This window comes from Dicentrarchus labrax, unplaced genomic scaffold (assembly GCF_905237075.1).
Source record: "Dicentrarchus labrax unplaced genomic scaffold, dlabrax2021, whole genome shotgun sequence".
Classification (NCBI taxonomy): domain Eukaryota; kingdom Metazoa; phylum Chordata; class Actinopteri; family Moronidae; genus Dicentrarchus; species Dicentrarchus labrax.
The window spans coordinates 24974973-24989651 of NW_026136705.1; the positions used below are offsets into that span (position 1 = coordinate 24974973).

General features: G+C 36.1%; 1 protein-coding gene across 1 annotated transcript in view; it reads left to right on the plus strand.

Annotated features, from left to right (window-relative positions):
- The first annotated feature begins 8966 nt into the window (after window positions 1–8966).
- zgc:77151 (uncharacterized protein LOC337153 homolog) overlaps window positions 8967–14679 on the plus strand; it is a 38027-nt gene continuing 32314 nt past the window's right edge. Inside the window, exon 1 of the mRNA XM_051400908.1 lies at window positions 8967–9212. Within this exon, the coding sequence (XP_051256868.1) occupies window positions 9192–9212 (21 nt within the window). The 5' untranslated portion in view covers window positions 8967–9191. The remainder of the gene's footprint in view (window positions 9213–14679) is intronic.

A 14679-nucleotide genomic window follows, 5' to 3' on the forward strand; every position in this document is an offset into this window, starting at 1 on the left:
TGGCACTATGGAGCTGGTTTCTGTGAGTGAGTCCCCGTTTTGTTTGTGTATGTGCACCCGAGGTAATGCGATAAAGTACTAGCAATGGTGTCGCGCTATTTCACTGACCTACAGGTGGCGGTAACATGCCTGGATATGCAGCAGTGCACCAGGAAAGGCAGGGAAGAAGAAGACCGTTAGCTAGTAAACATGGATGGTAACAATGCAGGATTAAAAATGGTTAACAAATTAGCTTTGCAAATGTTTAATGAGGGAGGAAATTTAACACATTTGTTAGACCTTAAGGATTCATTCATTGTGTGATTAACTGTAAACATAACTGAAAACTCCAGAGGGCATCTTTAAAAGACCAGTGTGTAGGATTCAGTGGTATCCAGTGGTGAAGTTGTAGATTACAACCATTTGAATACATCTTAACCAAACGTGTAGGAAAAACTATGGTGCAGCAAAACTTCCACAAATGTGAAAGGCTCAATCTAGAGCCAGTGTTTGGTTTATCTATTGTCTACTGTAGAAACATGGCGGTTCAACATGGCAGCCTTTGTAAAAGAGCACTAATTTCCTCTGTAGATTAAAAATGTCTCATTCTAAGGTAACGGAAACACAATGATTATTATTTTCAGGTGATTAAACACAAATGAAAACATACCTATAAAGATTTTATACATTTCTGCCAATAGATCCGCCTAAATGTTACACACTGGACCTTTAAGCCAATTAAAAAGACTAAGCACAGTAACTCACCTGGTAGAGCATGTGCACCATTTACTAAGGCTGAGTTCTTACCGCAGAGGTCCAGGTTAGATTCCAGCCTGCAGCCATTTGCTGCATGTCATCCCCCTCTCTCCCCCTTTCGTGTCTCTCTTCAGCTGTTCCTATTCAATAAAGGCAAACCCCCCCCCCCCCACAAATAGCTTTAAAAATGTCAGGTGATCTCAAGGAAATGCAGCGTTTCGTCAACTGATCAACAAATGATAATAATAATTTGCAGATCACATGTTAGTGAACATGCTGAGGGTTTCACCAGAGAAAGTAGAAGTTCTGAAAATTAGATAAATTATAATTTTATATAATAATTTGATTTTTATGGAGAAAATAATGCAAATAATCATTAGTTACAGTCCTTTATCAAATGAGCAGTAAAATCCTGCTTTTACATTAAAACATGAGTAATAATGATCTAATAATACAATACCTAATAGTATAAAAGTCACACTGAGTACTTTTACTTTACATAATACTTGAAGTACATTTTCCTGATTATGCTTACATACAGTATGTGTACAAGCATGTGTCTCAGCTTTCCATTCATTCCCAATTTGTGCAATTCCAATAGTATTTAGGGACCCGAGTAGGCAGAAATATTCAACATGCTAGGCGAAAATAACAATAATAATTTATATCACATTCAAAAAAATGCATGCTTTGTTCCATCGCCAAAATTTATGATGGCCAATCAGATTTCAGGGGTGGTCCCCCAATCCCTCCTATGGACACGCCCCAACTTACATACTTATCATTTTCAATGCAGCACTTACTTTTAACAGTATTTTCACGATGTGGTATTATACTAAGTAAAGTCTCTGAATACTTCCTCTACTTCTGTCAGAAACACAGATGAAACAAACCGTCTATGAGAAAACACAGCAGCTAGTTTTAAAGGGAGGAGCAATCTCAGCTTTTCATGTTAATAAAGTCTGATTTGACTAAACCTGAGTGTGGTATCTGTTCCTATCTGTTTATCAAACGTTGACATTTTACAAGATCTAAGGTGTGCTCTAGCCAGATTATTCTTGTACTCAATTGTTGGTTTTAATTCTGAGTGATAATATCATCAGTGTGCTTCACTGCAGAACACCTCTTTTCATCAGCAGTGAAGCCTCTGCTGCTGTGCTGCTGCAGCTCTCACTGACATGCAGAGGACAAAGTGGAGCTGCAGCCTGGAGCCTTGTTGTGCTCCTGCAGACAGTCTGCTGCAGCCTGTTCCTGCCACACGGTCGCTGATGTCTGAAAGTAAAGAACCTCTCCAGCTGCTCGGCTCCATACAGCAGTAACACAATCAAAGCTGTGTAGTAGTTATTGATGTGTCGTCTCTCAGCACAAAACCACATGATTGAAGTGTTTAAAAGAAAACTATGAAGGTGTATTTAATTTAAGTATTGTATTTAGGTGATTGCAGCAACTTGGTAGTATATTAATGTAATTTCAGGCTCTGGTGGCTCAGTTGCTTGTACTTTACTTGAGGATTTCCGATTCATGTTTTTTCAACATTATTTTGTCTTTAAAGCAAAAAATGGGAACAACATCACAGTTACAGAGCAAGTTCTGCCTTTCAGTTGTGAAAATGGTCTGTAGTCTACTGCCAGAGGACACATTTTGATGCTAAAAATCTTGGTTCCCATTTTCTTTACTAAGGTTACATTGTTCTGTTGTCTTATAAAATACAGTCAAGTGAAAGTCATCTTATTCATATTTTCTTTTCTCTTTATTTGCATATTTGGTTTTAAGATCATCCAAAAGTAACAGAAAGCATATGTTACTTTAATATTGTGATACATAGATTAGGTTATTAACTATATTTTTAACAGGTAATTGTATCGGATTACATCCCAACCCTGCTCCACCACTTCATTTATTTCACTGCTATATTTACTCTGATTTTACATATAAAACACATGATCAACTTACTAAAATGCATTATTATAAATTCAAGGCCTCGAAGACCCAGGTGTTTTGAGTTATGTGATTAGTCCTGCTCAGCTTGGAGTTGTGCAAAGATACACAGGAATTTCCAAAAAGGTCATCATGAACTAATAAGAATGATAAAGTTGTAAATTGGCTCCACAACAAAACCAACAGGAGAACCACTGAAGTCCAGGGAAATATTTTCAATCTTACTGCACACAAAGAGTACTTGTTCTGTTAAAAGAAATCATTATCTTGTGTGCAATAGATTAAAGTGTGCGTGTGTGTGCGTCGACGACAAATCTTTCAGGACCTTGAGAGCTCCATAACCTCCCACCCTGAAAGGGGGTCATTTTTGCAAAGCTGTTACTTTTGGTACTGGTCTTAAATTGGTCATACTTGCTACGTCAGCAGTTAGGAAATACTATCGCAACTGAAGTCTGACTCAACTTGATGGCAATGGGGGAATTAACTCATATGTACATTGTACCTCAGAAACAAAAACCCTGTATTGTGTTATACTATGTCACTTTACAGATTACATTATCCATCATATCATACGTTACTATAAATCACACGACTACTTAGAAGGTTTCAAAAGCAGGAGTTTTACTTTACTTACTTTCACAGTGTGGTATATTAGTTCTTTTAGGTAAAGGATCTGGATACTTCCTGAATCTTTCTTGTGTATGGGAAACATTGAAATTAAAAAGTCTGAAATCAACTTTAATTAACAGCTGACGTCTCTGCTTTTGTTTCCAAAGCATCTTTGTTGAGTTTGATCTTGAGATTTCAGAAAAAAAACAAAATTGGATCTGTGACACAAAGTAGAACAGAGTCTGAAACAATTATTGCTCAGTTTCATGAGCACAAAGGCTGGTGTGAGTGTTTTAGTTGAGGCCTGCCTTCTCATGCTTGAGCCTCATGGGGGGAGGGGGGGGGGGGGGGGAGGGGGGAGTTCAGTTCAGCTTTGTGGAAGTTTGAACAGACACGTGCTTCCTCCCCCTACTGGAGACCACTGGTAACAGCAGTTATGTATTCTCACAGCAGGGTACATGAGTCCAGTGTGAGATCACGTTTCTGTACAAAATCACCAACCAAGCTGTTAATCACATCAGCTGAGAGGCTGCGCTTACATTTCACCTAAAGTGTTTGCATCACGAAGCCTTGGTTTTAACCATTTTTATGTGTACACTGATCATGAATGTGTATTTGTAATATATATTTTAATATTTAATTTTCTCCTGTGGTATAGGGAGCAGAATATTTTAATTTAATTTAACCCTTAAAGGAGTTTGAGTCTTAAAAACAAGACAGAGTTTAGGGGGGAAACCCATGCAGGCAGACAGGAAAAAATGTTAAATCCACACAGGATGTGGTGGAAAGTAACTAATTACATTTACTCAAGTACTAATACACAAGTGCACTTTACTTCACTACATTTGTCTGACAGCTGGAGCTATACTTAACACTTTTTTACAAACAATTTATAAAATATGATCCTTTGCTATAGAAACCTATATAAACAACAGTATATAAATAAATCCACCAACACCAGCTGTGACATTAAAATTCTGCTTACGAGTAAAGCATCAGTAATAATATTCCAATAATCTGATATAACTCTCTGGAACGGAGACCAGTCTGCCAAACAATATAAAAATTACGTTATCAGTTATTTTATGAAATTATATTATGATATTAAATCAATAAACTAAACTAAATTAGTTTTAAGAGGCCCATCGTCAAATCTGACAAAATCTGGAAAACAATCTTGTTTGCTTTCTTCTCTGGTGTTAGAAGAAAAGACTGGTATCAGTGCACAGATATGGTAAGCCTAGCTTAGCATAAACACTGGAAGCAGAGGGTACTGTTAGCCTAGATCTGTCAAAGATGTGCAGTATTTACTGATGAGACATCGTAGCTCAACAATCTTGATCAAAGTCCCGTCGTCACAGTCAAGTCTTTTTCAAACGATTTCCTGTTAGTTAACAAGATGCTACATGTAAATAAAATGGGTTTTTTAGTTGCCAAACTCTCGCTCCCGTAAGGTAAAACATCCCCAAAAACCCTTCCATGCCACAGTCTCTTTGTCTTAGGACCCCTTAATAGAAAGCCATATCTGCTTGTGACCCCTCGTAACAGGTTTCATAAATATAAATGCGAGCAGTTCAATAGAAGAGATTTTCCGTTCTCAGATTAATTCACTTAAAGGCCTGAAAAGGTCAAACTTTATCGTATTACAGTAGAAGAAAGAAGCAAAGATCAAAGAAGAATCCCAAAAAATAAACATAATTTCAATTAGTAGACTTTAGTTTTTTATTATGTGTCCACCCCGATCATCTGCCGACCTCTTCTCAATCTCAGGGCCCCTTGTGGGGGTCCCAGGTTGGAAACCGCGGATTTAGACATATAGACAGGAATAAATGTGCCTGATCACTTATGCTGCTTCTGGTATAAGAATATGGATGTAAATGTTGCTCATATCTGACTTATCAATAAATCTGACAACAACAGGAAGTTAGATCGGATTTTTTTTCATAGTGTGACTGAATGCTTTTGCTTTCGCTTGTGTTTGTGCCAAGAAGATATAAATCCTCAAATAGAAGTCCAATAAACCCGAAATGCAAAAAGTACTAAAGAGTAAAAAAGTAGTAGAGATTCTGAAGCTTGGAGCCTTTCAGAGCAGTAAATTACTGAAGAGTGACAATATTTTAATGATATATGATCCACATGGTTTGACTGCTAGAGCCAAAGAAGTATTCAGTACTTCCTTCTTTTAATATTATACTCTGTATTACATTTATAGTGCATTCAACTATTGTCATATCTTAATAGTGTTCTTAATAAAGCTTTAACTTTCCCATTAAAATGATAAAATCTTTCTTGTTTGGCATATTAGTAATTTATGCTTCTATGTGCTGATTATTTGAGTTCTTTGGGACTTACTTATATACATAAAAATATTATAAAATATATATTATATATATATATATATATATAGCTCTAACTCTAGTAGATACAACATTATACTGTACAAGTGCAGTACTTCCATACAATTTTGAGGTACTTACACTTTAATTGAGTAATATTTGTCCTTTAAGTAACAATTATATTTATTTACGTCACAACAATTATTTGACATATAGTTAATTTAATATTTTTTTAAATAATGTATTGTTAAACATTAAACTCTCTCTCATTTTCTGCCTTATGTAACAGCAGTTTAATCTCCTTGTCATGTTTCAGATTTCTATTAGTTTAACCGAAGAGCCATTTCAGCTCTAAACTTCTCACATGGTTTCATTTAAATAACTGTTTGAGGCCCGAAGAACATTATGAACATTTCAACAAAAAAAAGATTAAAGAAAAGTCCAAAAACTGAAAACAGATTTGTGTATCAGAACTTTGTTTTTTCTTCTTTCTTCTCCTGTTAATCATCACACGACCCTTCAGATTTCTCTGGTGACCCTTTGGAGGGCCCCCGACCCCCAGGTTGGGAACCACTGGACTAAACTAGCTAACTGTATATAAATTATTTAAAATGAGCTTCACCACGAGCAGCTATAGCAGTAAAATGCTGCTTACACATTCATGCATCAGTACTAACAATCTAATGATTTCATAATAATATACACTAAAAGTGGCCTAAATGAGTATACTTATACTTTGTGATACTTTAAGTAGCTTTACCAGATAATACTTTTACTTAAGTAGGATTTAGAATACAGGACCTTAACTTGTAATACAGTATTTTTATATTGCTATATGGGTACTTTCACATAAGTAAAGTATCAGATCTTCCACAGCTGTACACATTAATGCATCAGTAAAGTAATCCAATAATTTATATAATAACATAATTTACAGCTGATTTTACTACTTTTATTTCAGTAATATTTGCATTCAGTGCTTTCACTTGTAATGGACTCTTCTCTTTTTAAATAGCATATAGTTGTATTGGTACTTTTATTAGAAAGCTTTGAACACTTTCACCACAGCAAGCTGCGTTTAAGCCTTTTGTTGCCATGGTTACAGGTCTGATTATTTATGCCAATGAATATTCAAGCTTTATATTCCCACAGGGATGTCTACTCTATTTGGATATACTCTTTTAAAGCTTAATTCCAGGGATATATATGCTACCTCCCTGGATTGTGCATATGACCTGTGTGTTATTAGTGTTTTAATGACTGTATGTGAATATGGCAGCTAAAAAAAGGGACTGCATATATTTAGACTTTGTGTTCAGATGCTGTTATTACAGGCTGATGGATGTCTCTACAGTATTTTTAACTCCCCCCCATCCCCCACCTTCTTCTTTAGGGACATAAAATGACCATAAACACTATATTTTAAAGTTTAAAAAGGTTAAATAAGGCAACACGGGGGTGGGGGTGGTGTTACAATAGAGTTGTGAAGTGAGAAGATCTATTTCAGGCCCCTGTTTACACCTGGCATTAACATGTGTCTTGGGTGATCTGATCACAAGTGCTAAGGGCCCTGACACACCGGACCAATGTCAAAGAACTAGTGGCGACGAAAGCCGACTGCTGCAACGCCTCAAGTCGCCTTCGTCTTGGCCAAAAGGTGACATTAAACCACACTGCACCGACTACAGCGGGCAACCTACAAGCACATACGCTCTGTGCTTGCGTGGGAGGTAATAACTCTCCACACCAGCAGGTGGCGGGAGTCTGCATTCGCCATTCAAAAAAGATCACTGGAAGACATATGCAGATATAAACAAAAGCAGCCCTATGGATGTAGGTTTGTCCACTTTAGCTCAAATTCGGTTTAAAAAAAAACAATAGATTTGGTCTTTGCAGATTGAAGTGATGTATGTTTTTGTTTGCATATAGAGTGGGGAAGTGAGGGGCTGAACTCAAGTGGTCACTTGAGACTCACATTCCCCCGACTCACAGTTGGAGCTCTTCCACTGGCTCAGATTAGCATGGATCAACTGTGTTCTTTGATAAGAAAAAAGGGCCCTACAAGTTTGTGTCCCTAAAAGAGTCGGGGGGGGAGAAGTTAACTACGAGTCCCATGATGCATTTCGGCAAGAAACATCCAATCATAGAGCTTAATGTTCTGTTACAGGCACTGCTGAAGTGGAAGCTAAAGATTAGGAAAACTTATTACTTTGGGTTCAAGTTTGGTGGAAATACTCTTCTCCATGGCAACGGTGGCCGAGCCTCATGGGTATTATCGTATTCTGTGCCAGTGTTTGGTTTGTCTATTCTGGGCTACTGTAGACATGGCGGTTTGAGATGGCGGCCTTCGTGGAAGAGGACCCACTTCCCCCTTTAAAACCTCATTTTAAGGTAACAATAATGCAACAAATCTTATTTTCATGTGACTATACATTAATAAAAACATACCGATGAATATTATAGTCCATTACTGCCAGTACATCCTCGTAAATGTTACACAACAGAATCTTAAATAATGTTTTAAACAAACAAAACGTAAATAGATTTTATAACTGTTAGCCGTTATAGAAAAGTGGATCGAGTCAATGTTTGACTAAAAATAGAAACGTTATTCCCAATTCTCACAAAAGGATATTAAATGATCAGCTCAACTCTCTTCACAGCTCCACTTTATTCTCTTAACTACAACATGTTTTATATAAAGCTCAAGGGATTAATAAACTAGTAGGCTAGATCTGTAACAGTTTTGTTAATCAGTTCATAATGTTTCAAACAAAACGGCCCAAAATTCTCTGGTCCCAGTTCGTCTAATGTGAGCTATATCATGAGTTTATCTTCTTTGTTTGTCCTGCTCATATACCTATTAATAACTAGAGCTCTAACTATTGATAGAGGTGATGGACCCAAAATAAATCAGCAACAACTTAATTTTTTTAAGCAAAAAAAAAAAAAAAGCCAAAAGTTTTTACCTGTAAATTCTCTGTTCTGAACATGAAATTTAGTAAATAAAAGATGAGTAACATATAGTTGAGGCTTAAAATATGTGCCACAATCAAAGATACCAACCAGTAAGCCTACAAGTTTCAACATTTCACATTGCAGCTGTTGATAAAAATACAAAAAGTTATTCAAATAAAACAGAAAACTCACAAAAGAACACAAATAAACACCCCCCACGGGTCTCCACAGCCATTATTTTATATAATTTAATGATATTTTTTGATATTTTTGATTTAAAACCCCCTTCGTATCAAATCAAACCCCGCCCACATGTGCCGTGTCAACCGGAAGTACGTCACGTCACTGAAGCTAAAGATGCTTCAACTGCCGTTTCACGACTTTAACATTAAGTTGTACTCTGTGGCAAACTTTGGCCACACCTAGATCCTGTCCCATTTCCCACAAAAAAAAAAAAAAAAAAAAAAAAACACACACACACAGACAGACAAAAAAAGGAGGCTTTTATTTTATTATTTTTTTTTTCTCCTCTCTTTCTGGTGCGTTTGTTTGTGTGTCGGCGAGTCCCGGCGGTGTAACCGGAGAGGGGCCTCAGAGAGGGAATGCAGGACTGCAATGGAGCACAATGCAATACAGGTAAAGCCGATATAATTTCCAAATAAATGTCGATTAATGTCACTCGGACCCGGCGGGTTTTCTGACCTGTTGATGTGGGGGAATATTGTAACCGTGTGTCGCTGTGAATTTGAAGCCTTAAATTTCGCGTTTTTTTATGTGAACCACGGTCGTATTGATTGTTTTTTTCTGCTCATATCAACCAAACCCCAGGCACGGGAGAGAGTTTTGCTCCCGACTGCAATTACAACTTTATTCAACCAGGCTCAACTTTTTTTAATTTATTTTTTTTGGTTTTTATTTTTTAATTTAACACACACACACACACAGTCTTTCCACCGTTTTCCAGAGGTGGAAAATAAACCGCTGATATTTAGTGTTTTTTTTTTTTTTTTTTATGGAGGGAGGTGGATGGGGGGGGGGAACAATCGGCGGTGACACCGAGCTGTAGCCTCGTTTTGATATCGAACACTCAGCCGTTAAAATGCAGTTTAATATTTCTGATATTTTTCGCCGTGTTAATGATTAATTTCTTTGTGTGTCGTGTCGACAGTCTCCGCTTTCTCCTATGGCTACCAACCCCCACCCACACTTAACTAACACATTAGCTAAATAAAATTAAAAAAACATTTTCTGGCCGTTTGCCTGCCTGAAAAATATCAGGAAACTTTTAAGCTAGTCCAACAACCTCCCTCTTTTTTTTTTTTTTTCTTACAAAAAAAAAAAAAAAAAGCAGCGAGACGTTGCATCGACATTTTTGTTTCTTGAACGTTGACTCTGAACATTTAATTTGTACACCGACGTGACATTAAAAGAAATAATTTTGTCGACAGGGAGTAGGTGGAGCAGCAGTAGTGTTGGTTATAATAGGAAGCATATTGATATTATTATCAAAATCCCTCCCGACATTTTGTCTCCGGCGTAATTACCACAGTTTTTTAAGGAGGAATGTTAATATTGTGGCTGTGTGTGTGTCTGAAAGAGAGGAAACGTGGAGTTTTTTTTTTTTTTTTGGTACTTGAAATAACGAAGGATTAAAATCCTGTTTGTCAAAAAAAAACAACAGGAAACATCCAGAGGACACACAGCTAGGGCAATGTGCAATGTTTAGTCGAAATAAAAGCGAGCAAAGTCATTTATTTTGACATCTCCTTCATGTGTGAGCGTGGGATATATTTAATATTCCAGTGGTGGTTGTGTATTTTTATAATATTTCCTGTTTTAAATATTAATTTATTGCAGCATTGAAAGGTTTTCTTCTTTCTTTCTCTCCAGTAATGAACTTGTGATCTTTTTTTTTTTTTTTTTTTCAATAACAGGATATACCCAAGGTCAATACTGTGTAGACTGTGTGTTTGGATATTTATTTATTTATTTATTGTCTAAAGCAGGAGACATTTTATTATTAATTTTTGTCGGAGGTTTTTTTTTTTCTTCTTTTCTTCCTTCCCGTGCTGAAAAACTGTGTAAAAAAAATATCTCACTGCATTATTCCCAGAAATATCACGAGAACTGACGTAGGCTGGGTGCAGATTAAGGGTTTCCATCTTAAATTCTTGTGTGTGTGTGTGTGTGTGTATATTCACATTTTAGACAGTGGGCTGCCTCTCAGTGCTCAGATTATATTATGTGGCTTTTATTTTCCTGCCTGCTCAGCCCTGCCTCGTTTCCACCACTAGGCTGGAGCACTGCTTCAGCTGGCCCTCCCCCAGGGCCAAAAAAATAAAAAAATAAAAAGCTCTGGAGCTCTTTGATATGTTCATATAACACTTCTATAGTACATAATAGTATGTTGTGATTGCACTATACTCACTTAATGGTAGTACTTATCATATGGGCCTCACTGTAATTAAGTTAAATATATGTTTTAATATTCATTCTTGGGGCTAAAGCTGTATCTGGATGCTAGATGGTGAATTGATCTTACTTTGTTCCCCTTTTTTTCCTTGCTTTTATTTTTTTAATATAGTGTTTAACTGTACTATAAGTAGTGCTCAAGGGGTTATAGATGAGTTAATAGACAGAAAATAAAACTTTGTTAATCCATGAATCATTTTTAAGACAGAATAACCTGGTTCCAGCCTGTCAAATGTGAGTTAAATAGTGAATTTATCTTTATATTTTCACTTGTTTTTGCTACTCTTATACCTACAAATAGCTAGAGCTCACAGTAGTAGTTGATTATTTGTTAAATAATACATTGGCAACAACTTTTATGGTTCAAGCTTGACAGATGGGAGTTGAACAGTAACTGTATCTTACTTTGTTATATTACTTTTCCCTGTTCCTTCTCATATACATTCAGATAACTAGAACCCAAACTAGTAATCGACCAGTTGACGGACAGAAAATAAAGCAGCAACAAGTTTGTTTTTCTTTTTTAAAGCAGTATATTTATTGGACTTTCTTATTTTTCCACAATAATAACACAACCATGAGCAACAATCTCATAAACAAACAAACAAAAATAGCTCAGTTTAAAAACAAGGAGGTTACAGGAAATCACAGAGTTCAGGTTCAGCAACATGTCTGACAGTCATTCATTTTTTTAAGCACAACTGGCACAAATGCTCTGGTTTTAGCTTCTCAAATGTAAATGTTTGTTTGTTTTATTCGTTATCTCAGTCCACTATGATAGGAAATTGAATATTGTTGTGTTTTGGACTTTTGAACGGACAAAACAAGCAAATTTAAGTATGTCAAATTCTGAACTTATCTGACATGGCATACTTTTTCCTGAGGTACTACTTTAGTATTCCCTAAATATATAACTATAATATAAGTTTAGTGGCTCATATTGTGTCTGTAGAACTCAATAGTGACTTTACATGACTTTATTTGTACTACTACTACTTCTTTGTCCTGTTTAGGATTCCTTTGTCTGTCTCTTATTCTAACTTTATTATAGTTTTTCTCATGTTGTGTCAAGTATAATGATACTTGAAAAGATCTATAATGTCACATCAGTGTCAGTGGAGGGGTTCAAAGTGATCCGTAGAGACATTATCGGACTTTATGGTATCCCTTTTCTAAATTATTACCATAATATTCCTTATGGTATATTTCCTATGGTGGCCAGTGTTGTGTAGAGCTCAACTGTGAACTTATAATGTTTCCATAGGGGCTCACAGGAAACTTTATGGTGTTGTTTGTCCTGTTGTTTTACTATAATATTCCTTAAATGTATCCATCATGGTGTGTCTATTGGAGCTTTATATATAGCTATTCTCCTTATTTGTCCTTGAACTCCTGTCTGACTTTATGGTATTTTGAAATCTGATTATATTACTTAAGAATATCTCTAATATACTTATAGTGGCTGATATTTTAACTCTGGCACTTGATGATGACTTTATATATGTTTCATATTCTTATAGTATCTACTTAGGTAATAATATTGTCTTAATATCTCTTTATTGTATTCTTCATCCTGTGTTATCAAGTGTAATCATCCTTAAATACATTTTGAGTACTTCTACAGTGGCCCACAGTAATGTGTAACAACATAACATGATAAAGTATTACCCTAAGTTACTATTATATGAGTATAGTGTAATATATAGTGGCTAATATTGTGTATGTGGAGCTCAGTAATGATTTTATCTAACTTTTATTAATTCTCCTTTGTCCTTCTCACATTCCCTTTAAATACCTGTAAAATAACCCTATAAAACTCCCGTAGAGGCTAATACTGTCTATGATACTCCATAGTGTTGTATATTCACTTTATTATGGTCTTCCTTGTGTTGTATCAAGTAAATGATTGTTGAATGAATCTATAATATTAATAGGGGCCCATGTTACGGCCTTTTTAGGGAATAGGTTTGTGTCTGTGGAGCTGGAATTGTTTTATCTGACTTTGTTATTGTTTCCCCTTCTTTATTTAACTCATACTTAGAAATAAATAACTGTTTTTATATTCCAATAATAGTACTTTTTAGGGGCTGAGTTTTTGTTTATAGTACTCAATGCAGTTTTATTCTTACTTAATTATATTCCTCCTGTGTATTGTATCCTGTAATAATCCTTTAAAACAGAGACTTTATGTGGCATATCTTAATGTATTACTATAATATTCTCCAAGTATTCCTATAGTTGCTAATGACTGCTCTAGGGTTATCCATTTTTTCCAAACAGTGGTTTTTCCCTCTTGTATGACTATAATATAATAATCTATTTGTGTCTCTGTGAGTCAGTATTACATTTTAGATCATCATTATGTGTCTGTGTTAATCTGTAGTTATTTTATTTTACTTAATCAGAATCTGAATCACTTTTATTGGCCAGGTATTTGCACGTAGACTCTGGTTTTACGTTGTTCTCAATGTAAGTATAAGCATAATCATTAATTGGTCCCTAAAATGTATCTGTAATATCTTCATATGGACTTGAAATGTACCTCTGGGACCCAGTATTGCATTTAGAGTGAATATTTAATGATTATTTAAACCTATAGTGTCTTATAACATCCCTATAGAGACTTGCAGTATGTTTAATGACTTTACCTTACTTTATGGCATTCTTCCACCAAAGTGGGGTTTATATTGTATCCGAGATGCCCTGTAGTGATCTTAATTGTGATTTATTCTTAATGTGTCATTATAATAGTCCTGTAATGTTTCCAGAGGCACTGTGTTTCTTTAATCTCACGTGGTTCTATAATTTCAGTTCCTATAGGAGCACACAGAGTGTGTTTGACATTCAACAGTGACCTTGTCTGTTTTAGTGGCAATCTGTCTTCAGTTTTATCGCCATAGTATTAATAAAAATACAAATATGTTGCTCCTGTAGGGACTCAGAAAGTGTGATGGTGTGAGCTCATCTTGCTTGATGTTGTTTTTCATGTGTGGGTTTTTTTTTTGTTGTTGGTATCTTACAGTTTTCCCACAGGGCCTTTAAAGTGTGTCTGTGATACTCCATAGTGACACAATTAAACATTATGTCACTGCATTGTGTTACGTAGTTTTTTTTTTTTTTTTTTACTGTTGTGGTATTAGTGCTGCTGTTTGGCTTTGCGTATAGGGGATATGTATATTTGCTGCTGTGACATTTATTCAGTATCTTTCTAAAAATTGATCCTAGGCCTGCTGCAGCTGGTCTGCAGAGCTACAGCGGTGGGTGGGGGAGAGTGGGGGAGGGCTGCCTGTGGTGGGTTATGGGTATTGAGTGGGGGAGGGTGTGCCGGGTGGGGTGGGGGTTGTGGATGATCAACATAGGAGTGAGAATTTGAGAATATTCTGCATTTAGGCAGCAGGCAGGCAGGAGAGCTGCTGTGTTCAAACATCACAGCAGCTACAGGACGACTGGTTGTTTTAGAAGAGCTCGGGTTTAGAAAACAGACTATTTCTGGTACAGTAAAGGGGAGGAAATAAAGTATACACATTTATTTTGTGATTCTTCATGTCACATCTATCATGAGTAAATGGATAGCAGCTGCACAGCTGGCCGCACCCTCAGCTTATACACTAGGCCTTTTATTTCTGTGAAT